Source organism: Camelus ferus, chromosome 11 (assembly GCF_009834535.1).
Source record: "Camelus ferus isolate YT-003-E chromosome 11, BCGSAC_Cfer_1.0, whole genome shotgun sequence".
Classification (NCBI taxonomy): Eukaryota; Metazoa; Chordata; class Mammalia; order Artiodactyla; family Camelidae; genus Camelus; species Camelus ferus.
Genome location: NC_045706.1, coordinates 49,638,700 through 49,666,361, shown reverse-complemented (window position 1 = coordinate 49,666,361; position 27,662 = coordinate 49,638,700). Strand labels below are relative to the sequence as shown.

Here is a 27,662-nt window from a genome sequence, read left to right as displayed (position 1 = left end):
GTCTCTCATCCCCATAGCCCTAAGCAGCCACTAATGTACTGTCTACACAGATATGCCTTTTCTGTACATTTTCATATAAATGGAATCATATAGTATATGGCCTTTTGTGACTGGATTCTTATACTTAGCAAAATACATTTAAGGTTCATCATGCTGTAGTATGTATCAGTACTTCATTCTTTTTATGGCCAAATACTATTCCACCGTACAGATATACCTCATTTCATTTACCCCTTTGTCTGCTGATGGACATTTGGATTGTTTTGGCTAGTATGAATAATGCTACTATGAATATTCGTGCACAGGTTTTTGTATGGACGTATTTTTTTTATTTCCGTTGGGTTTATACTTAGAAGTAGAATTGCTTCTACTTCTACTAAAAATGATAACCCATTTTTAACTTTTTGAGGAACTGCCAGTTTTCCAAGGAGCCGCACCATTTCACATTTCCACCAGTAACACACGAAGGTTCCAATTTCTTCATATCTTTAACACCCATTAGTATGTCTTTTTAATTTTGATTTTCATTTCTCTGATGACTAATGACAATGAGCACCCTTCCATGTGCTTATTGGCCATGTGTTATACCTTCTGTGGAGATGTGTCTATTCAGATCCCTGGCTCATTTAAAAAAATATTTATTTGACTTTTTATTGTTGAGTTGTAAGTGTTCTTCATATTCTAGACATAAGTCCCTATCAGACATATGACTTTCAAGTATTTTCTCCCATTCTGTGGGTTGTTTTTTCATTTTCTTGATGGTGACTTTTGAAGCATAAAAGTTTTTAATTTTGATGAAGTGCAATTTATCTATTTTTTTCTTTTGTTGTTAGTGCTTTCGGTGTCATATCTAAGAATCTGTTGCCAAATCCTAGGTCACAAAGATTCATATCTATGTTTCCATCTAAAAATTTTACAGTTTTAGGTCTTACATTTAGGTATTTGACCCATTTTGAGTGAATTTTTGCATATGGTATGAGGTAGAGGTCCAAATTCATTCTTTTGCACATGGATATCCACTGTTAAGTCCCAGCACAATTTGTTGAAAAGACTACTCTTTCCCTCACTGAGAAGTCTTGGCACCCGTGTGACCATGAATATATGGATTTATTTCTAAAGTCTCAGTTTTATGGAGATGTGATTCACATACTGAACTCTCAATTCTGATCCACTGATCTGTATGTCTATTCTTAAACCAATACCACACTGTCTTGGCTACTGTCACTTTGTAGTAAATCCTGAAACTAGGAAGTGAGAGTCCTCCAATTTTGTTCTTCTTTTTCAAGATTGTTTTGGCTATTCTGAGTCCCTTGAGTTTTGTTTTTTTTTTTTTTTTTTATGTTCTTTAAGAAATTTTTTTTTTAAGCTTCTCTTTTATAAAGCTGACACATCTTTGTATTTGATTCCACCAAACTGTAAGCTCTGACACGCTGCTCTATTTCTGGAACTTAGAATGGTGCTTGGCATATAGTAAGAACACAACAAATACTTGGACTAATGAGGGTGATAAAGGAATCAATGAATGAAGCAAAGACTTCTCACACTGAATTTCTATTCTTATCCTCTCAAGTTTCTCGAGAGAAGAACCACAACTTAGGTTTCTCTGCATCTGCCTGAGGCACCCAGGATGGCTCAATAAATGCTTGATGCTGCTTGATCACAAGGGTGGTTGCCCTATTCATTCATTTAAGGCAGCTCTGCCTACTGTTCATTAAACAGGAAGCAGCTACACCACTGGTTGGTTGTTTTTTTTTAAATAATAGATTTATTGAGAAATAATTCATCTATCACACAATTCATCCATTTTAAAGTGTACAGTTTAAAGGTTTTAGTACATTGACAGAGTTGTGCAACCATCAGCACTACATAATTTTAGGAATTTTTCATCATCCTAAAAAGAAACTATCATTAGCAGTCATTCCTCATTTCCTCCCAAACCCCCTTGACAACCAACGACCACTAATCTACTGCCCATCTCTAGAGGCTTCCCTACTCTGGACATTTCATATCAATGGGCCCATACAACATGTGGTCCACTGTGGCTGGCTTCTTTCATCTACCACAATGTTTTAAAGGCTTGCCTATGTTGTAGCAGGTACCAGTACCTCATTCCTTTTTATGATCAAATTATATTCCACCATCTGGATATACCACATGATGCCGCTAGTTTTAAACTGCTCCTGTGTCCAAAGGAAAGAGACCAAGGGAGAATGATGGGAAGCAAGTGTCACAGGTTTGTGGGAAATTCTGACCCTGACTTGTAAGCTGTCCAAATCTGTTGAGGGTTTTATTTAGGCTCCCCTCAGAATCCTAACCTCCATGGTGCTTAGACTACCACCAGGTTTATAAAAAGAAGAAAAAAAGAATTCGGTATAAGGTGGCTCCTCTCATGAGGATGAATTACCATAACATCAAAAAGTACTTTATTTTACCATCATTCGTTGAGCTTTTCTGTACTCTAGTCACTAAATGCTTTCAAATGCCTCTCTTTAGTTTTAGCCCTCTCCACCCTACAAAGTAGGTATGATTATGATCCCTATTCTACAGATGAGCAAGTAAAGGCTGGAAGAGGTTAGGTAACTTGCACAAGCACATAGCCAGTGAGTGGCAGAGCCAGGATTTGAATCCAAAGCCCAAATTCCTAACTGTTGTATAAAACTGCCTCCTGGACAGACCTTGGGGACAAGGATCCCCAAGGATGGCAACAGAGTGAGACTTCAGCACAACAGGAACAGCTACATTTCTCTTTTGGGGCTCTTCAATGCCCGTGACTCCTTGCAGCTTTAATTTTGTTTTGCTTTCTTTGAAAACTCAAGTCTGGTAAACACTGAGAAACCACTTGTGCACAGGGAAATAAAGGGCACAAAAGCAAATACCGTGCTAGGATGAAATTATGGCTGCTTTTAATTTCGTTTCAACATTTTTACTTGTTAATTTATTTACTGTTTTAATTTTAAAATTTTTTATTTATCTCATGTTTTACACTGGCTTTTTAATCACAACTTAATAAAAAAAAGAGATTGGTGTACATCAACAGGAGGAGGAGGAGAGGAAGAGTAAGGAGAAGGAGGAGGAGAAGAAGAAGAATTAAAATAAGAGGAATTTTTCAGTTGCCAGCCTGGTCGGAAGTCTCATTTTCAGTTGAATCAAAGGCCTAAGTAAAAGCAGGTTCCTGTGCTCAAGTTCCAGGTGATGGCGGGGGATCTCCTGCTTACTGGTGTCAGTGTCACCACAGAACAGGTAAGAGCTTTCAGCCCTTCATGCAGGAAGGGGTCAGGTTTCAAGCAGCACCTTTGCAGGACCCAGGTCTGAAGTTTTTCAGGCAAGAGAAGTGAAAATGGTCTCAGATGCCTCTAGGTCCGGAAGGAACCTGGCCTCAGGGTGCATGGGGCTGGCCCATGCTTCTGCAGCTAGGCAAGACCCCTGCCCCATCCAAGCCTCCCGCTGTGATCTGTCCACCCCAGCTCTCTACCGCTCTGGTTTTTTTTTTAACAAGCACAGGTCAATAGGATCCCAGGGAGTTAAGGTCAGAGAAGGAGACCAGAAAAGGTGGCCTTGAGGTGTCAGGACAATGCTAAATAGTGGACACTCCACACATCTGCTAGTGGCAATTGATGGATTTGAGGGGGGCCTTTCCCTCAAGGCATTCTACAAGGGGTCACTGTCAAGCCCAGTGCAGCTCCTGATCCTTCCCTGAGCAGTGACCCTGGTTCTAAAGGTGAGTTTGTGATTGCTAAAGGAAATGGCAGTTGGCATCTCTTCTGTAAATCACATTTGCAGTTCAGGAAACATGGGACAAATATTAACTCACCTTCTCGGTTTATGGATGAGGAAGCTCCAACCAAGCCAGGTGAACAACTTGCTCGTGGTCACATCTGTGGCCAGGCCAGGGCCCTTCCCTTCTCTTAGTCACTCATGTACTTGCAAATACTGTGCTGCCCATTATTTTTTATGTATATATGCCTTATGTCCCTCAGTTGGATGATAAGCAGTTTGAGGGCAAGGAAAATTTAACATGCTTACCTCCCTCCCCAAGTACTGAGTCCTGCACATGTCAGGCAAATCAGCGCATTTTTGCTGCTAGTTCAGTAAGGACTACCTGGGTCAAATGCATGGTCTGTTCAGTCCTATCCTCTGCCAGGCAAAGAGCACCAAGGAATGACTTCTGGTAAGGGCAACAAGACTTCCGGTAAACTTTGTTTGCTGTCTAGCATCTCTTTAGATAACTACACCTCCTGTTTTTCTTCTGAAGTTGGAGGTGGGGCTGAACTCCCTGCTCCAGCTCCAAGGGAACCAATGTGTGATTCAGGGGCATCCAGAGTCCCCCACTTCGGCCATCATGATTGGTTTAGGATGAGCATGTAACCCACATCAGCCAATCACTGCCCTCTCCAAAACCAGCTCTGGAATCTCTAATTCTGAGTTGAGATGTCAGCTAGGGCTGCCGGGGCTGCCTCTGCCAACATAAAGGAGAGATCGCCTATGAATGAAGTCAACACAAAGACTGACAGAATAAGAGACAGATGAGTCCCTGATTACAGAAGCCAACTTATGACTAGATTTCCCAGTTATGTGAACTTAGAATTTTCCTTTTTCTTCTTATACAACTTTGAGTTAGATTTCTTTCAGCTATAACCAGAAGTCTCCTGAGTTCAACACTCTTAGGGAACGAGTCCCCCAAATACCAACTTGCCCTCCGTAAAGGATCTATCTTCCCCTTAGATCTCAGCTGCTTTCCCCATTCAGAGCTGTGGCGTCCAGCCACCCCACTGCAGAGGCACTAGAGCGGCAGTCTGTGGGCTTATCCACATTTTGTGGGGTAGTGAGGTTGGGGGTGAGACTGCCTGCCTTTGCTTCCCTCTTTTTTTCTGCCTCCTTCTCCATAACATAACAGGGATGCCAGTGAAGTCTGAAACACAGAGTCTTTCCTCCAGGGCCAGACCTACACATTTAGGTCTGATGGGCAGGGTTCTTCTGACTGGCCGCATAAGTTGGGAAAGGCCTTCCCAAAGAATTCTTACAAAGTTAGTTATTAAGTCACAATAATGATCCAAAGCACTTTCATCTGATTCTCTTGACAGCTTTGTGAGGGAGGGCAGGACTGTCACGCTCATTCTACAGATGAGAAAATGGAGGCTTAGAGAAAGAAGTTAAGTGATCTCTCCAAAGTTGCACAGATAATAAGCCATGGAGCCAGAGATGAATCCAGTGTTCTGGGGTTCCATTTTATTTTTTTCCCTTTAATTTCAAGTTCAGCCTCTTTTTGCAGCAGTTGGCTTCCCTCTAACCTCCTCTTCAAATCTTTGGCCTCAACCTTCCTGCCTGTCCCTGCTGAGACTTCTTCCCACAGTTCCCATTTCCACTGAAGCCAGGAGAACTGCCCTTCTAGACAGGCTCATTAAACAAAACATTTGAAGGGCCCCTGGCAACTCTCCACCTTCTAATGACAGCCATTATTACCGGCAAATAAGGTAAAACAAACACGAGGACAGATGTCTCTCTTGAGCCCAGGCCTGCGCTGGAATACAGGGCAAACAAAAACTCTGCTTTCATGAAATGCCTACCTTTGCCCTGCTCCATGACTTAATTTTGTGCATGAGATACAAAGCTTTCCTCCCGTCTGCAGTCCAGCTACTCAATGAGTGTCTAAACCGGCAAAAACCCAACCAAAATGCTGGACATTCAGGGGATCTCTCAGATGGAGAGAATTTTCGAGATAATCCAACCATCTTCCCAGACAGTGTTTCCGGAAACAGACAGAGACTAGCCCAAATGCTGTGGGAAAAGGAAGTCTTTTCCTTCCTTTGTCTGGACAGTAGCACTATGTATATTTTGGGCCCCAAATTAACCGTGACCGCACTGCAGTCAAACGCTTTTTAACTTATTCTTTGGGTAAAGAATGTGCTAGGAACCATGAAGCAGAAACAAGGAAATGTTCACTCAGTTTACCCTCAAGAAGCTTACAATCTAATTGGTATTTACAATACCCTTAGTGATAAATGAGAAGAGGAGAAAAAAGAGGAGGCTTCACCAGTGAGACGCAGAGCAAACTGGGTCTTCTGAGGGAGGCTAGATGCAGGCGGGCAGCTGTCCCCGGGAGCCTGGGCAGCTTTGAGGAGGGGCTTCTGTTTAGCTGAGTCATCAGATTAAAAAGGTTTCAATTTCTTCCTCCTTAATTTATTATTCATACCTTTCCTATTTCAAAAAGAATATGCAGCAGCCAAAAGCCACTTTAGGGTTTAAAAAAAAAAAATCTAATGTATAAATCACTGAAGAGCAATTAAAGGAAAACCACTGTCCATAAAAAAATGTCCAAAGGGGAAAAAATTAATAAAAATGGGCTGATACATTTCCAAAAAATCAGTAAAGTTTCAAAACTTTGAGTCTGGTCCACCAGAGACAAGGTCAGCAGGAAAGGCTTGTTTCTCCCTCTGACCTGGAAGCGCCATCACCACTTAACAAGCAAGGGCATCTCTCCACTTCGGTGAGTCCAATTTATCCTTTGGTGGTTTGGGATTACCACTAATTCTGTCACTGACTAATTATACTGTTGAAGCAGTAATTAACATTCCAAAAAGGGAATAGCACCATGGTTTACTATGAAGGAAACCCACATTCTGACTACTCCAGGGGACCTCTAGGCTCCTGGCTGACAAACGAATGCAGGGGAGATGGAGGAGGAGGCACTTCTGTCACAAAGGGGCAGGGACTGGACCGGAGTCAGGTATCCGAGGCCTTGGCATCAATGTCAATGTCTGTGTGGGGCTGCAGGGACCATTCCAAGGGGAGTGTAGGCTCCAGGGCACATGATCTGAGCCCACCTATGAATATTAGGAGAAATCATAGGGAGAAGGGCTGTAGAGTGTATTATGGGTTGCACTGCACCCCGCAAAAGATATGTAGAAGTCCTAACCCTCAGTACCTGTGAATGTGACCTCATTTGGAAATAGGGTCTTTGTAGGTGTCACCAAGTTAAGAGGGGGTCATGAGTTTGGGTCCTAATCTGACAGGTATCCTACCTACAGGAGGTAACGGCCATGTGACGACACAGGCAGAGACTGGAGAGATGCAGCTGCAAGCCAAGGAGGGCCAAGGATTGACAGCTGCCACCGGAAGCCAGAAGACATGAGGAAAGCGTCTACCCAGCATCTCAGAGGGTGCACAGCCTGCTGACACCTTGACTTGGACTTCTAGCTTCCAGAACTGTGAGACAATTTACTCTTGCTGTTTAAAGCCACCCAGCTCGTGGCACTTTGTTACAGCAGCCCTGGAAACTAACACAGGGTGGAAGAATCAGTCACTGGGGAGGGCAGAGGTGGGCGGGGTGGGGAAGGGCTCTGAGTGCAGGGCTGCAGACCCAAGCCCTCATGCACAGGAGGGTGAGGCCCCGTGGTTCAGGGCTTTGGTTGCACCTCCCCCTCCTCCTCCCGTTCTCAGCACTGCTCTGTGCTTCTGAGAGGCCCTAAACATTTGGCCCCATCTGCACAGAAGAGAGAGGCTCAGGAGGAGACACGGGGCCCAGGCTGCCGGCTCCAGTTCCACAAACCCTAGGACGGTGTTTCCCAACATGGGCGTGTTACCACATATGTCATCACATTTAAGACACCACTGATGGTGGACACTTCATTATTTTATGTAATACGAAGAGAGAAAATGCTGCTGATGACAAAGATGCAACTACTGTACAACGCATGGCTGATGTTCAGAGCACTCAAATTACAAAGTGTCTAGAAATAGATGAAATATAAGTAATAGATGTTGAGGGGAGAAGTCAGATAGGTTTGGGGAAAAGGCTGGGTTAAACAGGTTCCTTTCCTGCAGAACTGCTCAGGGCCTTTAGTATGTTAGTGTCTGCTTTGAATCTCTAAGAGGGGACGGCAGAATGCTGTTTTTCCCAAATGAGTATGAGTTTGGGGTCCTGTCTGAAGAGCAGCAAAATGGGCACAAATGGCTAATTACTAGTGTATGTGGATCACACTTTGAGCCCCTCAGCCCTGGCAACGATATGTGAAAGCGTGAGGGAGGGCACCGCTGCTGACACACAGTCCTGGGAAGGGGAGCTGGCTGGCGCGCAGGGTTCAGGAGGAAAGGGAAGGCATCTCTCATGGGATGTGTCAGCCCTGGGCCCATCACACAGGATTGGGTATCCTTCTCAGGCCTCTAAGCAAAGCCAGAGCAGGGGTCCTTGGGGGCTGCCCATGGTCCCCTCCTCCACTTCCCCTTTCTCTTCTCTCAGCGGACAGCTGGCACAGTCACACCTCTCCTGCAGAACTCCTATAAAGACGCAAACACTCCTGTATGCGGGTGCCATCCAGGGCTGGGGAAAAAGCAGGAGCAAACTACAAAGCCGGAGACATCAGAGCAAAACCCAGGGGACACCACAGTCTGGTTACTCTGATGACCAGAATCTCTTCAGTAGTTATAAAAAAAAAAAAAAAAAAAAAAAAAAACCACTAAACTTCTAGTGACCAAGACCTCAAGGAAAACAAAAGGATAAAAGTGGGGTCAATTTTAAACAGTCAAGAAACATCAGAGATATAAATGCCACAACGTGTGTGTACCTGCGGCCACAGAGCAAATGCCCTCCCTTGGCGTCCCAATCTCATCAGGACCTTAAAGGCCGGCTGCAGGCACAGTAGGATGGTCCCACTGCGCCCAGTCGGCTCCTGCAAGCCGCGCACCTGCCCATCTTCCGTAAACATCAGCTGCGACAGCTGCACCTTCCCTGACGTCCACTGTGCAGACTACATACCAGACGCCCCAAGTCACAGCTTTAAAAGAGCCTCCGGAGCAGGGAAGAAACAGCAGGAGTGTGTATGGGGTGTGTACTCTCAACCCCAAGAGAAACTTGACTTTCTCAGTGTCTCTCTCCCTCCCTTACATGCAGCAGGTAAACGCCAGCCTAGAGCACAGAACAGGGCTCGGAGAGGGATTGCTGTGTGTACACCAAGCTGGGGTCAGCCAGACAGAACGACCTCCACTGAGCAGGCCAAGGCCAGGCTGTGCCCCCTCAGCCTCCACTCTGCCCACTGCAGGGACGGAGGCCACTCCTCTGGGGAGGGGCTACTGACAATCCTCAGGGAGCCCCCAAATTCCCATTGTAGGGCATGAACCACATAGATACAGACAGACAGGATAATTTTTTTTTTTTCCCCAATTCTACCTTCCTTCACCATTTCTCCACTTTGAGTTAGCATATATGAAATTTATTCAAATGGGGACCTGAATCTCCCATCTGAGTCTGAGACCTCTGTGGCCACTAGGATTGCTACTTACCTGGGGCATTAAAGGGAGGCCTTGGTGCCCTGATGGAGAGATTCTTTATTTGTTCTGGAGCCTTTCATGTACTGGAGTAACTCACACAACATCTGTGAGATCCATAAACACCATGTTTCTTATTACAAGTCATTAGCCACTCAGGCCAATGAAGGCAGGTCAGCCCAGTCCAGCCATGGGACCCCCAGCGCCTAGCACATGGTGGAATCTCGGTAGACACACACTGGATGGATGGGTGGAGAGATGGATGGATGGACAGACGAATGGATGGATGGGACAACAGATGTATGGAATGATGAATAAATGAAAGCTGGAAGGAGGGTTTCACAGAGCATTTAGCCCTCAGAGCCCAATCTCTGGGTAATACAGAAACTCACCGGAACCATCGGGAATGGACCTTACAAACGTTGGCAACATCTTGACTGTGGCTGTTGGATTAAAATCCCGGGAGAGGCCATTCTTCATCTCCTTTTTGAAACGAGTCATGATGTCTAAGAGAGTTTCATCAGAGAGCCGCATGGCATAGAGATACTTGTCAATCTGGGGGAAGGATGAGAAGGAAAGACAGTGAGGCCAAGGCTGAGGAAGGTTGTTTCAGCTCCAGTCTGGCTGGGAGAGGACAGGGCAGGGTGAGGTGCCTGCCTGCTTGAGACAGTCCAGCTCGATGGGCACTGGAACACCCATGCTGGCACATCACATGATGGGAGGTCATTCAACTGCCATCAACCATGTCGCTCAGGGCAGGCTTGCAAATGCTCTGAGCCTAGGTTCCTCCCCTGTAAAATGAACCTGTAAAATGCACCTCCACGGTCCCTTCCAGCCCCCGAATACTACACGGATGCTGCCCTTCGATCCCCAAGTACATGCCGGAGGCACCTTAAGCCTCCACACGACTCCCTCCTCTTGGCTCATCCTCACATGGATGGCAGAGACACAGAGAGTAAGTAAGAACAAGGGCCATCCACTGACGCCATCCACCTGGAGTTTGAATCCCAGCTCCATCACTTAATAGCTATGTGAATTTCAGTTTCCTCAACTGAAAAACTGAGGTAATAAACAGAACCTAACTCACAGAATGTTGTGAAATCAAAGAGGTGGAGAAGCCCTTAGAACACAGAAAGTGCTCAATCAGCATCTGCTGTCATTACTGTGGTGAGAGAGTGGTGCAGGTGGGTTTCCTTGGGCCTGACTTCTAGGTAGGTGGGAATGGTGGTCAAAGGGCTGGAGCCCTTCAGAACATGGGGTGGCAGTCCCAGGGCACAGAGATCTTAACCCCATAACCCCCAGAAGGCATGGGACAGCCCAAGTTCCCATGCCTGTACGCCAGGGCCAACGTGCCCACACTCCCAGGTCAGACCATGCCCTCCTCAACAGGACTGAACTGACCTGCTCCTCCTCCTGGGTCCCCACTCTCCTCAAAGATCCCGGGCTCCTAACCTCAGGCCCCCTTGTTGTCACTGGAGGTTTCTTGCTCCAGAGTATCTTCCCAATTACTCTCTCAAAGAGTAGTTACTGGGCACCTACTATGTGTCTGACTCTAGGCTGGACATCGTCCTCGTGGCGCCTGACCTTGTGGACGTCTCTCTGTCTCACCAATCATTCTTTCTGTCATCCTTGCCTTAGGAAGCCTGGAAACCATGTGCCTGCATTCCAGGTTCCTGATGCATTCAAAGTAATGGTTTTCCATCTTCAACTTCTCTCCTTTCCAATCCATCCTCTACACCATTGCCACATTTTCCTTCTTAAATTGGACCCTGGTCACTTCATTCCCCTGCTCAAAACCTTGCAATGCCTCCCATGTCTAAGGTGCTTATGCTCTGCAGGTGTGGCTCCAGGCTCTCAGAACTCCAGTCAAGCCACCTCTAGCATTCCTGGGAGATGCCCAGGCTTTCCTACTGAAATGCCCTTCCTTCTCTTCCTAGCTACTCAAATCTCACTTCCTCTTCAAGGTTCAAATCAAATGTCACTTCCTCCTGCAGATGTCCCTCAGGCTGCAGATAACGCCTCCCTCAGAACTGGTCACATGGTCTAGCCTGGACCACTGTGTTCCACACCTGTCACACCGACAGTGTCTGCCCCATTCACCTCGACCTCCCAGTGCCTCACATGCAGCGTCACACACAGCAAGCTCCCAGCGGATGGAGAGACAGATTTATGACCATGACGTTGAAAAGACCTTTGATACTGATTTGCTTCTGAGAATGGCATCTCGTGCTTAGTTTTTAGGGTGGCTGGAAATGTCCTGTTCAAGGACACAGAATCCCTAGTCCTAGGTCATTCCTGCATATTTTAGTCCTGGGCAGCCTCTGGATCCAGTTTCCATAGACCTTGCCAGTCTCCTGCCTCATGGACCATTAGGGCACTGGAAGGAGTCCCCCAGGGTCCTCTGCAGCCAGAGACAACCCTGCCCCCACCCCCATCTCTTCCACTGCAACCCCCTTTTCCTTTCCCCTTCATGATAAAGCAACACAGAGAAGGGCAATCAGAAACCACTGAGAGCTGAAACAAATGGCTAGATCACGGCCCTAGGAGGAGACATGCTCTGTTTTACCCCCAGGTTGGCAGCACCAATCAGCAGCCCTTGCTGCCATGGCTCCCACATGCTGGTCGGGGAGAGGCAGTCACGATACAGCCTCAGTGTGAGCAGCCACAGAAGCACATGGGGCTCTACTGAGCACAAGTCAGAGAAGGCTTCCAGGAGGGGCAATGTCAGAGAGCACATCCAGGCATAAGCAAGAGGGTGTGCGAAGGCCAAAGACGAGGGAGGGTGGTCTGCGCGAGGAAGGAGCACACAGCCTAAGACCGTCAAGAGCTAAACTGTGCAGAGCCTTAAAAACCAGGAGAACAAATTTAGACTCTGAATGTGACTCTAGTGAGTATTCAACAATGAGACACGTTTCAGAAAGATCAGGCTGTGTGTTGGGGAGGGGACGGGTGAGCAGGAGCAGAGCAGGCAGTCACCATCACAGGGCTGCTCCAGCACCTTGGACGTGTTTCCACGACCACACTCCTCACCCTATGTCACCATGATCTGTTTACTGGCATGGCTATCTCCTCTGATAACTCACGAGTTCCCCAGGGAAAGGAAACATGTTGAATAGATCTTTGGAACTACCCACTTGCCTGGCACAAAAGAGGAATTCAATGACTGCCGGATGCTAGAATAATGCTGTATAATTACATTATGGTTTACAGTATATCAAGTGCTTTCACATCCAGTAGGTCATTTAACCTTCAAAACGACCCTGTCAGGGAAATAATCTTAATCTCCATTTTATAGATACAGAAACTGAGGCCCCAAAAAGCTAAGTGATTAGTTCAAAGCACACAGTTGGGGGTGTCGGGTCTCACATCTGTGAGTCCAATGCTCTTCCTGCAACTGTCCCCATCCCTTGGGGAAGGCCGGTCCCCCTACTCTTCAGAGGTCAGGCCCAAGCAAAGCAGCTGACGCTTTCTAGCTGGACAGGGAGAAGCTTCTAAGAAAAGAATGGTTCCAGAGCGATCCTGCCTCCTAACTCAAGGTGCATCTCAGCACAAGGACAGCAATCCCAGAACCCCAACATTTTAGGACAACCAAGTCAAACCCAAAGAGAGCCTGGAACCTCAAGCAAGAAAGCAGGCCAGCAGCACAGAAGACACCCTGGCCTCCGAGTGTTGAGGAAGGAGGGCTGTCCCCCTGTGGTTCAGGTTCATGAAGCACCACGTGCTACAAACCCCCTCAGAAGAGATGTGGAAACTGGGGCCCGAAAGAGGGTACAGCTTAGGGCAGAGCTGGAACTGACTTCGAGGCCTCCTGGATCTCAGGTGCAGGAGAATAAGCCAAGGGGCACCCTCCTGGTCCTCTGGAGCTCAGGAGGGACCTCTGAACCAGCGCAGATCCTGAAGCTGAACTAGCCAGGCACCCACCACACTGCCCGGCCAGGCGAGCACCTGGTGCAAGACTCAGCAGGCCCGCACCACGTAGACTGTGGCCCTTTAAGCGGCCCAGGACGCACTGCAGCAAAGCACGAGAGACACGTGTAGCATCTCCCAGGGGCTCAGAGCACCAGCACCTCGCTGCACAAGGGGCCTCTTTCCTCTCGTTCAGGAGGTACGTTCCTGGGGATATATTCTCCGGAGGCATTCTGGAGGTATACTCTCTTAAGTCTTTTTTCCTACATACACAGTATTATTTTCTTCTACTAACAGTCATAATCATCCTGATTTGGAATTGTGGTAGGGAAATAAAAAGAGAAACACATTTCTTTACCATATGCAGCAAACATAGCTGACCGATGCCCCTGCCTGGTTGGGAAAGAAGCTAAGAATGAGTGGTGGGTAGGAGGGAGGGAGAAAGGAAGGGTTCCTCTGCCCGTTTGCTCCAGATCTTTGCAAGAACCCAGGACAAGAGACGCTCTTCCTGCAGCAGGTGGGCCCAGAAGCCCAGGAGGGGGGAGCAGGAGGAGGGATGCAGGCTTGGAAAAGGACCACTTTTGGTTTGGGGGGACCACCAAAGTCTGTGGTCCTTTCAGCTTTTCTATTTCTGTCTCTGCTCTGCAGCAACTTCAGATATTCTCCTCTCCCCTCTCCCTCCCTCCCTCTCTCACACTCACACTTCCACAATCCTCCTCTTCTCATAGGACTTGCCTCCAAACTCTGCTGCTCTGGCTGAACACTGGTGCCCAAAGAAGCCCCCTGTGCCTTCAACCCCCAGCCCTACCTCTTGGTGACAGAAGGGCACAGCACGTGTTCTGGTGGGTTTCAAGCTGCAAGCCTCAGCCTTTACAACATCTGTCATAGACAGAGACAGGGACTCCCAGGAGTCCATTATAGGAACACCCCTGGGGGTCCCCAAGGGCTCACTTTCGCACACGGTGTCTGACGTAAGCATGCAGCACTCGGGTCAGATTGGGAAGGGAATGGGGAGGTGCCAGGACCTCAGACACCATACGCTGAGCTGGGTCTTGCAGACTCTGAGCTGAGACTTACAAGGGCCCTGTCCAGCCCCTAGGGTATCTCTCACCATCACCTGAGGGGGAGGGCCCTTCTCACAAGGGTGGCTGCACAAGGCAGGCACTGGTGCCCTAACACTGCACAAATACTGGTCCTGGGCTGTCTGCAAACCAAAAGGGCCTGGAAAGTCTCAGCAGCTCCAGAGGCAGGAGATGTCAGACCTCCTCACCAAGTCCTACATGAGTTTAAATGCAAACATTTCTGTGGCCGACCCCAGCCCCACCTCCTGCTCCCAACAGAACACGCACCAAAAAAACAATTCAAGACTGGACATGCCCGAGTGCACAGAGCAGTCGTGGCAGGAGGCACCATAACCACTGGTGACCTGGGCATCCTGACCATCTGTGGAAGAGGGCACAGCTGTGGAAAATTTCCCCTCCTTCTCTCGTCTGCTCTTTCATGAGGATCAAGGACGAGGCAGAACGACAGGTGGGACTGAAGCTGCCCAGCACAAGCCTTTAAAATGGACTTCCCACTTAACGTGCAAAGGAAACTGGGGAGCTGGCAGTAAAGGGTTAAGAAGGATTCTTGCTTAAGGGCAGGGCAGAGATTTCAACATCGGGAACCACTTCTCTTTCTTAGGGAGACTGACTCAGGGAAGAACAGCCCTGGGTGGTTAAGATGATTTTAGTAAGAGCTCATGTTTGCAGAAGGCTCTGCCGTTCATACACAGGATTTCAGACACATGATCCCATCTGGATGTCACAGAAAGAGAAGAAAGGAGCTTGTGGATGCCAGGTGCCTGGCATGCAGCGGGTGCTCAATGTGTTAGTTCCCTTCTCCCGGCACAACCACTCAGGGAAGCAGGCAGGAAAGATAACATTATCTCCATTTTATAGTCAAGGAAATTGAGGCCCATGACTCACACAAAGTCACATGGTTTGTAAGTGGCAGCTAGATCTAGATTCCAGGTCTTCTAAGCTCTCATCTTGGGCTTCTCCTTATGAATTTCCATTCTTTCTCATACGGTGAAAAGAACACAAGGATGTGGATGAAGAGAACTGTTCAAACCTAGAATCTGCCATTTATTAGCTGTGTGACTTTGGACAAGTTACCCAACCTCTCTGAGTCATGCCTTCCTTACTTTGAAATGGGGATAATAATACTTTTACCTCAGAGAACTACTGGAAGAATTTTAATAATGTGCCCAAAACATTTCCCACCCTCCCATCTAAATGAACAAAAGGGAATCCATCTCCCTCACTTCCCTGTCTAATTCATAATCATGTGTCCCTAATTCCTTTTACCTAAATACCTAGAGAAATGCATTGATTATGCAACGTTATTGACTCATTTTGTAAAGAGAAAACTAAAGGTAGTTGGCCATTTGCCCGAAACCATAGCAAATGAAAGATTCTGGCAAAAGTCCTCTGAAACATTTGGACTGTTTTAGCAGGCTGTTGTTTTTTTTTTTTTTTTTTTAACTAAGTCGTAGTAACAATAAGCAATATGCACTTATTATTAAAAAATTCAAACAATTCATAAACGAATAAAAGTCACAAGTTTGAGCTCTTCCCTCAGTCTTCCTAGAGAAACCTCTGCTAATAGAGTTTTATGTTCTAGGACAGTTTTCCTACCCACACATCCATACGTACAGGGCTTGACTTTTTTATTTCATTTCACAAAAATGGAATCATATTATAAACACTTTCTCCCTTGAAACCTTAACTCCACCTTCCTGTTTCCTCTGGAAACTGCCTCTAAGACTTACACTAATAGCCACATTCAGATTTTCTTAGGACCCTGCATGGCTCAGCGATGGGGCACGGACAGGGCGATGCAGACACCCACGTCAGACTCCAGCTTTGCCACCCTGCAGGCACCTCAGTCTTTCCATCTGTAATGTGGGTATGTTCACCTGCCTCTGATCTATAAAGGCCTCTACTTTGTACAGCATTTTCACATGCTGGTCCTTAAACTATCCTGTCCAGAGAAGCAGGGCAGGTGCCAACCATCCAATGCCCCAAGGAAAAATGAGAGGCCAGAGAGGTTACTCGACTGGCCAAGGTGACAGCTGGTCAGCAAGAAAACCAGGATGGATACCAAGTTCCTATGCTGCTTCCTCTGTACCTTTCTTGCTCAGCCCAAGGAGAACCCAGGCCTGGGGCTTCTGAGAGCAGGGAGAAGTGGGAACATGGGTGGCATTAATGCCTATAGCTCCATCCACTGCAGAAGCAGCCTGGCTCCCTTGCTTTGCAGAAAACACATCACTCCAGCCTGATGTTTCTGGAGGCCTCGCTCACCCTCCAGCAGCTACAGGCTATCTGAATTGCTCATTTCCCCTTTCACACAATCCTGGGAAGGAAGTTCAAAGGCCACAGTGAGCCCAAAGGTCCTGGCCCAGTGAGACCCTCCGCCGTGGTGTGTGCCAGTCCAAGCCCTCCTCCTGCACATCCCCACCCCTCTTCCTGCCTGCCCAGCCCCACCTCAATGCTGCGGGTGACGGCCGGAGGAACCTACCATTCCGTCCTGCTTTTGGCAGCTGATTTCTGAGCAGGGAAGACACTGGCCACAAGGGGAGACGCTTTGGACCCTGTGTGTTCCCTACAGGAACCATCTGCTCCTGGCATCCTCTGGCCTTCAGGCAGCTGGGGCCCCGACAGAGGTTCTGCAGCCCTGATGGCCCTTCCTCACAGATCCACCTCCGCCCAGCAGGCTAGGCCGGTAAACGCCCCTCTGCGCCCAGCTCCTTTCTCCACACTCACCTCCTCCGAAGGGCATACCATGATCTGCCCGCCCAAACGTCAGCTGCTCCTCTCCTCCGCATCCCCTCGGCCAGCTGTGTTCACTCTGTGGGAAGCGATCTACCCCGGTGGACACAGTGCAGTGTGACAGTCCTCTCCAGGCACGGTCCAAGCCTCCAGCTAGACCATGAGGGCCAGGGGTGTAGCGGCCATGCTTTCAGGCCCCTTGTATCCCCTTAGTGTCCTCGGGTGGCTTCTCGGCTGGGCCTACCTAGTGGCTCCTCTGCTGGGCAGGCAGGGAGGCCTCTAGTGACGCCTAGCCCGGGAGGTCTTCCCAGAAGGGTTTGCTAGCTCAGATAAGGCTGGAGACTCCTCTTCCCTGAATAACCCAGCCCTTCTCCAGCACTAGGCCCCCCACTTCAGCTTCAAGGTGACCTGCTGCGTGGAGCCAACAGCCCTCCATGAGGGATGAAGTGCTCCACATGCTCTCTGATCCCCATTTCCTCTCCTGACATCTGTATCTCAAGGCCCAGTGAGGCACAAAAGCCCTACAGATAATCAGGAGTCTCCACTATTCAAGGCTCCCAGAGGCCACCAAATACCCGAAAGTCACCAGAGGAAAGGTAGGAAAATAAATTCCACTTTAGAGGCCTCCGGGTGAAAGCTGTGTGTGTGAACATCCCTGAAGTGTAACGGGCCCCTTCGGCAGGATGAAACACTGTAAGGAGAGGTTCCCTTTCCCCAGTCTCTTTTTCAAGGTTCAGACACAGCTCTCAGTGCCTCATCTATTATTTTATTTATGCTTCTGATCTGTTCTGTTTCAGTGAGCGTGGACTGGGCACCTATTAAGTACCACGAATTGTTCATACAACACTTTTATTTAGTCACAACAAATCAGGAGGGCCCTGCCAGGCATTTCCACCTGCCCCAATCCAGTCTGCACACTTGCAGGGTGGGCATGATCAGCCCCATTTTACAGGGGAGGAACTGGGACCATGCAGAAAGGCCTAAGCACCCAGCACCCAGGGTGGCTCTGGCTTAAGACCCCTACTCCCATGCTCCTTCCCTACTTCCCCAGACTCCTTTTCCTAGGAGGATGGCATAAGGCCATGAGGTCATGCTCAAGGTCCTCCTGGTGACCTTGGCTCCTGCTAAGAGGTGCTTTCTGCTGGTGGGAGACCAAGCCGTTGCCCAGGACGAGAAGAAAGCTGTCACACTAAACTAGCAAAAACTAATGGAGGTACCTGGTCCCTCAAGGGGAACAGAACAGCCCTGGAATGTGGCAGGGCAAGAACAACAGGCTTCACTCCGGGCCTCATGGTCAATGGCTTGGGCCGGGGCCAGCCTCCAAACTCACACATCCCAATGTTCCAGGTGACTCCAGATAGGAGGGAAGAGAGGATCTGAAGTACGGACAGCCCTGCTTTCACTAAGAGACAACCAGACCCCACAGCCATGGCTTGCAATTACCGCAGTGGTGGGAGCAGACCTGGCTGATAAGCAAAGGATCCTCAGGCCTCCTTCAGCCGCACAAATTCCTGCTATAACCTTGGGTAAGTCATTTCTATCTCTGTGTTTTTCCATCAGTAAAAGAGTAATAATGAAAACTGCCCTCTTGTCTTCGTACATGGTAGGCACAGGAGATCTGTGACAATGTGGATTCCTCAGAACACAGGTTTTTCAGAATCCAGTGGTGGCAAAGCAGAGTGGTACCCAGGATCCCTGCCCTGGCTCGGCGCTCTAGCCGCCTTACCCTCTGTTACTCAGGAAGCCACACTCCCCGACCAGGCCTCTGCAGGAGCCTACAGGTGTGTTCTGGGTGAACAACAATGATAACATCTGGCATCTGTACAGTTCTGTATGCTTTCCAAGTGTTTCCACATCCACTCTCTGATTTGATAAGTGGGCAGATAGCACAGCAGAAGCCGTTTACCCCATCTGACAGATAAGGATACTGAGGCCCAGAGAGCTCGATTCCCCCCTAACAACACTGCTCAAGCTAGGGGGATCTTCTAGAGGTAACAGATTCCAGCCCCCTGGCTTTACAGATGAGGAAACTGAGGCCCAAAGAACCCCAGGAACCCACTTCTTTAAATGCAGAGTACCTCTGCCCAAACTTCTGAGCCACAAAATTCATGGACCAGCAGAGTGCTTCCAGCAGGAATTAATGCAAGCCACCTACTTAATTTAAAATCTTCTAGTAGCCACATTTTTTAAAAAAAAACAGGTAAAATTAATTTTAATAACATTTGATCTAACCGAATATATCCAAAATAATTCCACATGTAATCAATACTTTTGAAATTATCAATAGAGCTATTTTATATACCTTTTTGTCATACAAGTCTTCAAAATCCTGTATTTTTTGTTCAACAGCACATCTCAAGCCAAATTTGCCACATTTCAAGTGCTCAATAGCCACACGTGGCGGGTGGCTACTGCTCTGGACAGCACAGCCCTAGCACTCCAACCGCATCCCCATCATGGGAGCTTCAGATAACGATTTCTGCTGGGAGGTCACTGCAATGCACTGCTTTGAAAATCTGAAGTCCTGGATCTGCACACACAGTGACAGCTGCCCACTGGTGTCAGACACTGTGTCCCCATCCCTGCCCTACTGCTTTCTGGCCACCAAGATCACATCAGTTCTACTTCCTGAGGCTCTCCTGCCCCACATGTAAGCTGCAAGAAGAAATACCTACATCCAAACTTGCAGAAGGGCTCAACTAAATCAAGAATGTAAAAGTATTATGAAAATGGAACAGAACTTCGTAATGGTGGTGTCTTTGTTACAATGGTGGACAAGAGTCTCCTACTCAACTCACCCCACCAAGCTAGAGAGGGTCCTGCGAGGCACCAGGGGACATCAGAGAAACGGGGTCAGATTGAGTAACGTGGCCAAAGGCTAACCCCATGTGCCAAACAATCAAAGAAATCAGCTGCTTACAGTATGGCCAGGCAGAGGCTGGGAGAGAATGCTAGAACAATCTCTAGAAGTGGGCATCGCAGGGAGCATTAGGGGGTCTTCTAGCAGGGTAAGCGTTGGCCTCCCTGAGTGTCCTCTTTTAAATGCAAACAGGATGGGGGGAAGCCGACAAAGGGTAGAGGGAGAAATTTGAAACTCAGAGAATATCCCTGATATTTCATGGTAAAGACTTTCTTGGGTCAGTTTCCTTCCCAAGCGTAAGGAGTTGGTCATTACTGAGCAGCTAGGGAGTAGAGGGGTGGGAGGTAGGGATGAGTAGGTGCAAGCTGGTGTGCTGGTAGCTGGGGACGACAGGGAAGAAAGGGACATGGGAGTTGGGGGAACTTGGAGGGTCCTGTGCCCAGCTCTGCCCTGCCCGCAGCTCTTTGCCTCCTTAGATCTGTTCCCTAAACAGCAAAATGAGAGTTGGATGAGGAATGATGGGAGGAACACAGGTTTCTGAATCAGGGGACCTGGCAGTGTTTCTGTCCCTATCACTGTGGTTGTCGGCAAGTCACTTCACCACGTGGGGGCCCCAGTTTCCTCATTTCTACATGGAGATGACGCTTTCCTCAGGTGGACAGAAGCAGGGGCTCTCCCAGCAATTCCACTCCTATACATGCACCCAAGAGAAATGAAAGCGTATGTCCACACAGGGAAAACATGCATACAAATGTTCACAGCAGCAGCATCAAAACAGTCTCAAAGTGGAAACAATCCAAATATCCATCAACTGAGAAATGCACAAACAAAATGTGGTGTGTAGATACAACTGAATATTATTCAGCAACAAAAAGAACTGGAGTACTCATACATGCTACAGCATGGATGAACCGTGAAAACATGCTAAGTGAAAGAAACCAGACACAAAGGTCACATGTTGTATAATGCCATTCATATAAATGTCCACAAGAAGCAAATCCGTTAAAAAAAATAATAATAATGAAGTAGATTAGTAGACCCCAGGGTGGAGGGAGGGATAGGGAGTGACTGCTTAAGGGTAAGAGGTTTCTTTTGGGGGAGATGAAAATGTTCTGGAATCAGATGGTAGAGACGGTCGCACAACCTTGTAAATGTTCGAGATGCCACGGACTTGTACACTTTAAAATGGTAAGTTTTATGGTATGTGAGTTTTATTTCAATTAAAAAGAAAAAAAACAAGGGCTCTGCCAGCAGATCAATGAGCCTGAATGCTGGCTCTTCTGTTTACTCTCTGAGCCTCAGGGTCCTCACTCAAAAGTGGAGATCATAAGGGAGCTCACCTGCACAGGGGTGGCATGGGGATTTAAGGCCTTCGGTGCAGCACATGTGAACGGCATTACATGTTGGTTTCAGATTAGTGTTATTACTACTGATGATTAAATAAGATCTATTTTAGGAAAGACAGGCCCCTAGTAGGCATTCAATGCACCACTCCCTCCAAGGCACCCTCAAGGCCTCAGCGTGAGCCCGTAACCTAGCATGGAATCAGGTGAACATTTGTGATCCGACATTTCCTGTCTCTTGCCGGCACCGGCACCGCAAGCTTGGCTTCTGCTTACAAAGGGCTGGGCTGTAGACTTCACATTTCAGTTTCCCTGCTGCAGGGGGCACAGTCACCCTCTCCTTTTACGGAAGAGTCTGAGCAAGGTTGCCGGCCTGTGTTCTCTAACAGAGAAATGTTTAGGGGACTGATAAGCCAGCCCTGCCTGGGTCAGATCCACCCAGGAAGAGAGAGGGTGTGCAGGCAAAAAGCACGTGTGTGTTTTAATTCCCAGAAAGTTTAACAGAGTCACACTGGAGCACAAGGGGACACAGAGAGCTCTCGAGAGCCTGTCTCTGCATCTCCTCGCCTCCTTGGCACAGTGCAAACGGCCAACAGGGTGGGCACTGCCCGTGATGAAAGTTGTCAACTTCACTCAGTAACACTCGGCAACAAGGGCTCTGCTTGATAAGGAAATGGCTAATTTTAAGCCAAGCTCAAATGCTGTAATGTGAATGGAAATAGCTGGGAAGAAACGGACTCTTTAAAAATTATCTATTAAAAATGTTAAAGGTTTGGCTGTACCAAGGGTTGGCGTGGAGCCATGGGAACCTGTACAAACTTCTGACAGGAGTGGGAACTGGCATGACCACGGAGGACGGCAATCTGGCAAAATCTTGAAAACAGGAAGATGCATACACTCCTCTACCTAGTAATTCCAGCCCCTAGACACACAGCCCAGAGCCTATAGCAACCTGCATGTGCACGGAAGGATGACTGCAGCACTGTTTGTAATTCAAAAATCAGAAACCCAAATGCCTATCAAAAGAATAGGTAAATTAGTTTGGTGTATTCACACAATGTAAGAGCATAGAGCATTTTAAATTTATGAAACAGATGTATATGGATCAACATGGAAGAATTCCCAAATATACAACGTTGAGTTTAAAAAAGTAAGTTGCCAAAGGATACAAATAGGATAATACCATTTACAAAAGGTTAAAACCATATAAAGTAACACTACAACTGCCTATAGATACATGATATGTAATAAAAGTATAAAAACATGCAGGAAATGATAAACACCAAATTCAGGACAGAGGTCACCTCTGGAAGGAGACACGAATGAGACTGAAGATAGGCACAGAAGGGGTTTCAGTGTGTCTGCCATGTAATTGTAATCATGTCTGTTACTTTCTCCCGCTGAATAATGGATACACAAGTGTTCATTATGTTAACTTCAAAATTTTTTATGTACCTCCAATAAAAAATTAACTCAGATGTACTGATTTGTAGGGGAGCAAGTTAAAATAGAGATTCCAAGTTAAATCATTAAAATCAACAAAGATGAGGTTTTCTCCTAGAAGAAAGAGGCAGGGAGAGTAAGAATAGCCCTCAGGATCATTCCAGATTCTCTAAGACCCTGAGAAAGTCACTTATCTCCTCTGAGCCTCCAGTGGCTGTTTCTAAATGGGGAATAAATCTCTTTGCCTTCTGTCTGCAGCACACAAGGCCAGCAGCAGGATGTCCAGGAGAGGAGCTGCAGGGGGAGGGAGCTGCCCTGGGGCACTCAGGGACAGCACTTCTAATACTTCCTGTCCTGACGACCTCACTGAAGTTGTTAAAAGATCAGATGAAATCATACACACACACACCTGCATGTAGTATGTTCGTGTGCATTGTCAGATATAGACAGACACATAGACATATACGTACGTATATACCTACCCACATAATTGATATCTGATACAGCACCCATAAGGGGTCTGAGAATGATCAGCAACAACAAACCATTAAAAAGAGAGAAAGCAAAGCTACATGTTGGTAACTATCCATTTGACTCTCCCTTACACACTAAGTGTACTATTTCCTCTTGTACATCTAAAGCCTGGCTTTAAGCAACTCCTAAGCTGGTGATTTCCCACCCAAAATCTGATCACTGGCCCCTACAGCTCTCAAAGCATTCCGCACTTTGCACTTACCATACGACAGCAAATAATTATTTACACTCCATGAGAACAGGAACTACTTCTACCAGGCTTATAGTTGTCACCCCAGCCTAGCACAATACGTTGCACATAATAAACGACTCAAACATTTTCTGAAGAAACAACTAAGTTCCCATGATCAGATTTGATTCTGAAGGTTCTCAAATCAATATGCAGGTGCCAGCTGTGTAGCCATGACTGCTTCCTGGACTCAGAGGTATGTGGCTGCCTCTCTATATCTCCCCAGGGCATCCTCAGGTGTGTTCAAAGCTGACTCCAGTGGCTAATTCCATCAGGCAGGAATCCCTGACTGCAGACACACATGGAGACAAATCCATCTTTTTAGGAGAGAGCTGCTCATGCCTTCTCCAGAAAACAGGAGGCGTGTGGGAGGACAGCGCAGCATGGCCAGATGTGAGAGTCCCGCATACCCACCCGCTTTCCCAGTTTATTTGCTCACGACAGTCCCAAATTATCAAACCAAATGAAGTGTTAGGGATTCTCCTGGGGGAGAACTCCAAGGAATATTCAAGGTAGAGGGGACAGGGATTATGAAATGAAGATTCACCTCGGAGTAAGGCTCTCACTGGATATTTGTATAACAGCAGATGGAAAGGTGCACGAGACACTTTCCATAATTTTCCAAAGCTCATCTCTCTCTCTCAACCCTGAGCAAAAAGGAAACGGGCAATTTTTTAAATATTTGCTTTTGCCACTAGGACACAAGCTCCAAGGAAACAGAACTTGGTAGCCTTTTAACTGCTAAGCATACTCTCCTCTACCTTGCTGGGCTGAGCAGTCGAGGACTCTGAAGGTTCAGCCATTGGACAAATCACACCTGTTGCTCACCTGCTTATGGGGATCCCTTAGTGTCATGAGGATCCCTCCTACAGAAAACCCACTGGCATGTGCTCACCATTCTGACAACCCTGGAGGAAAGGAAATCTAGTCTTTCTTTAGAGGCCAAGTTCTGACATTGCTAGACCCATCTTCCTTTCCTCAAGGAACAGAACACTACGCAATTCTTCACCCTCCTCCAGGCACCTAAGGGTTAACCTAAGTGGAAAGAACAGGCGAGGTAAGAGGCATGTTAAAAGTCACTTGGAGGTCAAAAGACCCAGGCTCTAGCTGTAGAATTAACAGATATCTGGGATTCTGATGAGTGGAATCTTTCACAAGTAACGTGTGCCTATTTTTCCTCCCAAAAGCACCAGAAGAGTGAAAGGGAAATCTATGTTTTGTATTTACTTCAGTCAATACCAGGGCATCCTTTTTACAGTACGCCATCAACCAACACTATGCGCCATCAACCAACACTATGCCAACACAGTCTGGAAAATGGGACTCCATGCTAGGAAGCCAGACTCTTGGCCTGTTTCAACCCAGGACATATTTATGAGGTTGAATTACTGAGGTGTCTCATAGGTAATGGGGAGAGAAATGATTCCCCTTCATGATCACTTCTGTGTCCTAAGCAACCCCACAAACCTCCTCTGGCACCATCCCCATCTTCCCCACTCCTATTCCCAGACCAGAGGGTTAGAAGGCAGACGAAGATTAATCGTCCGTCATCAAGAGGATGCAGAGCTGTGTCCAGAGCCCCAGAGGCTGCTTGGGCTAGAGGGCTGAATCATCATGGCTGCCCGCGCAGACAGGTTGGGGGGTGGGAGGGGCTGGCTTCAATGGGGCTTCATCAGGTCGAAGGCAGGGCCCAGTTTCCGCAGGAAGAACAGGGCTTGGAGTCCTACACCACCACCCATCCCTTCTCAGGGCAAGTAGTGGGTAGGAAGGGCTGATCTCTAATTCTAATAAGTCCTGAGTCCCAGGAGAGCAGATGCAGTCCCCTCGTATCTGCACAAGTAGGGGCCAGGAAAACAGACTAGGCCATCAGAACAAGTGCCTACTATGTGCTCAGGAGGCCTAGGAAGCTCCCTGAAGATCACACTCACAGATGGCAGTGCCATGCAGCCCATGATGCAGGCCAAGGTGACACCCTGCCAGGAATCCACACAGTCCTCTCACAGAAAGCAGCAGCAGAACTCCATGAAGTGCAAGAAAGCTATCTTGTTTTTAAGACTCTCCTTGACCTTGGACACTCTCCTGGCCTCAAGACCCTCCTCCAGCAAGGTTCTGAGCCCAGGGGATGGCGGGGAGGGAATTTCAGAATGCCAATCTCAGAGGAGAAAGGACTTGAGGATCAACTGATTCAGGAGCCACACACTCAAAAATGCCCACAGGAGCCTAGTGGATAGAATGTGACTCAGGCCACCATGAGGAATGGAGGGCTCTGGGGCCACGCTAGACACTGTGTGCCTGAAAAAACAGGTTCCACTAAGGGCAGTCCAAACCTTAACCCAACTTGGTCCCTGGCGACCACACAGATGGTAGTAGTGTGGGTGCTGGAGGCTTACAAGGTCATCCGGGTCCCCATCTCAGTGGTCTGTTGTCTCGAGCTACAGAGGGCATCACGTGCAAGGAGAAGGCAGTGAACTCATCCAGGCCTTAAACCCCCACTGTGAAATGGGAAGAACATCAGTCATATACAGTATTGAAGAAAATTCATGAAATGCACATGTTGGCATGCACAGCTCCCTGAGATCATGGCCAGAAGGAAGCTCCAGGGTGCTCCAAGGGAGTGAGCACCAGTTCCACAGTTTGACAACTCCAGAGTCACTGTCACTTGTAGCCATGAGGGACCATGGCAGATTCTCCGGCCTGTCTTCTACTACCCCACTCTGGTCTCCACTCAGCACAGGACCCAGGATCCAAGCAGCATCCTCAAGGCCTCTGTCTCAGCACCTCCCCCTCAGCTGACTTCCAGGAGGAGCCTCGGTCAAGTTCCCAGTGGAGGGAGGCGGAGACCTGGGTCCCGCCCTGGCTTTCCATCTAACTCCCCAGATGACCTTGATGAGGTCACTGTCCTCAGCAGGCCTATTTCCTATTGTGCCAGAGCAGGGGGTTGTCTTGGGTGGAGAGGAAGAGCACCAAACATCCTGTGGCTGCAGGTCTGTGGTTCCTAACTTTCACCTGTAGGTACCACTCCCTTGTTTGAACTCCAAAGTCAGGTTGACTTTGCTGGCCACCCCAGCTTACCCCAGCAATACTGTCACCCAGGCTGGGTATGGGTGGGTCAGGAGCCTGCGCCAGGGTTGGCACTGATAAAATGGGCGTCTTTCCCTGCAGCTTAGGTTGTTCCTCAAAAACTTAGTGCCAAACCTACCATAAGGGAGAGATACACCTTTAACACCTGCCAGCAGACAGTACTTTATGCCAGACAGAAGTCGAAGGCAGCAACACCTCAGGGTAGGGAGATGCATCCTTGTGCAAGTACACACATGCCACAAGCATACTTCCATCCGACTCAAGAGACCAGTTCCTTATTTGAGCTCCCAGGGCTGCCTGGAAATTACAGCTTAAGAGAGTGGTCACGTAGAGGAATAAAAAATTCCATTCAGACATACCGCCCCAGACCTAAGGCCTGTGAGCAAAGTTTCCGGTGGCCTCCGCGCCCCTCCCTGTTCCGGGACGCCATGCGGGTCACCCCGTCCTCAGATTAAGGAGCAGCCGCAAAAGCTGGGAGAGCTGGGGTGACAGGTTTCCCGGGCACCCGACGCCCTTCACCGGGAACCCCAAATATGGGATGCCTGGCCGCCAGCCAGCACCCCCGCCTGCTGCGCGCTCACCTCCCCAGCATCTCTGCGATCACTCCTCCACCCACAGCGCTTGGACCGTACCAAACAGGCCCTGTGGACCAGCCCACCAGTCCCCACACAGCCACCTCCCCGCATGGCCTGGAGGCCCATTTGACATCCATAGCCCATTTCAAGGACACTGCAGCAAGCAGCCCAGTCTCGGGGGTCTTCCCCTCCGAAAACACACACACACACACACACACACAATCCCGGGGAAAATCAAAGGGCTAAGCTTTCCCCACCGCCCTATAGTCCAACCAATGCTGGCCTGGGGGAGGCTGGGCGCGGGAGGATGGAAGCGACTGCGGCGGCGAGCGGATGCCGGAATGCAACGTTGCGGGCAGAGGGCTGGGCGGCGGCGGCGGCGGCGCCGGCGAGGGGCTCACCTTTTTGACTTGGTCATCTTTCAGCTCGGTGAAGTAATAGGCCAGGAGCTGCGCGGCGATCATGCTGGCGGTCGGGGGCGCGGGGCGGCAGGCGTAGGGCCGGCGTCTGTCCTCCGCAGCCTGGGCGAGCAGTGGTCCTCAGGCGGCTGCTCGGCGGCTCCTCCTCCTCCTCCGGCGGCTCCTCCCCCACGACCTGGGGCGCGGCGGCAGCTCGCGC

At 48.4% G+C, this 27,662-nt stretch overlaps 1 protein-coding gene and 1 long non-coding RNA gene across 3 annotated transcripts in view; one reads left to right on the top strand and one right to left on the bottom strand.

The window, feature by feature from the left end:
- HK1 (hexokinase 1) overlaps positions 1 to 27,508 on the bottom strand; it is a 64,713-nt gene extending 37,205 nt beyond the window's left edge. The window contains 2 exon segments of the mRNA XM_032491540.1: positions 9,654 to 9,816; positions 27,446 to 27,508. Of these exon segments, the coding sequence (XP_032347431.1) occupies positions 9,654 to 9,816; positions 27,446 to 27,508 (226 nt within the window).
- Positions 16,660 to 19,719, top strand: LOC116667195. Of its 2 annotated transcripts, XR_004324007.1 has the most exons (3): positions 16,660 to 16,932; positions 18,327 to 18,505; positions 19,329 to 19,719. It is a non-coding gene; the product is annotated as an uncharacterized LOC116667195 (long non-coding RNA). The 2 variants fall into 2 exon arrangements; XR_004324006.1 differs by lacking the exon at positions 16,660 to 16,932 and having other exon boundaries at positions 18,250 to 18,505.
- Positions 27,509 to 27,662: the final 154 nt, after the last annotated feature.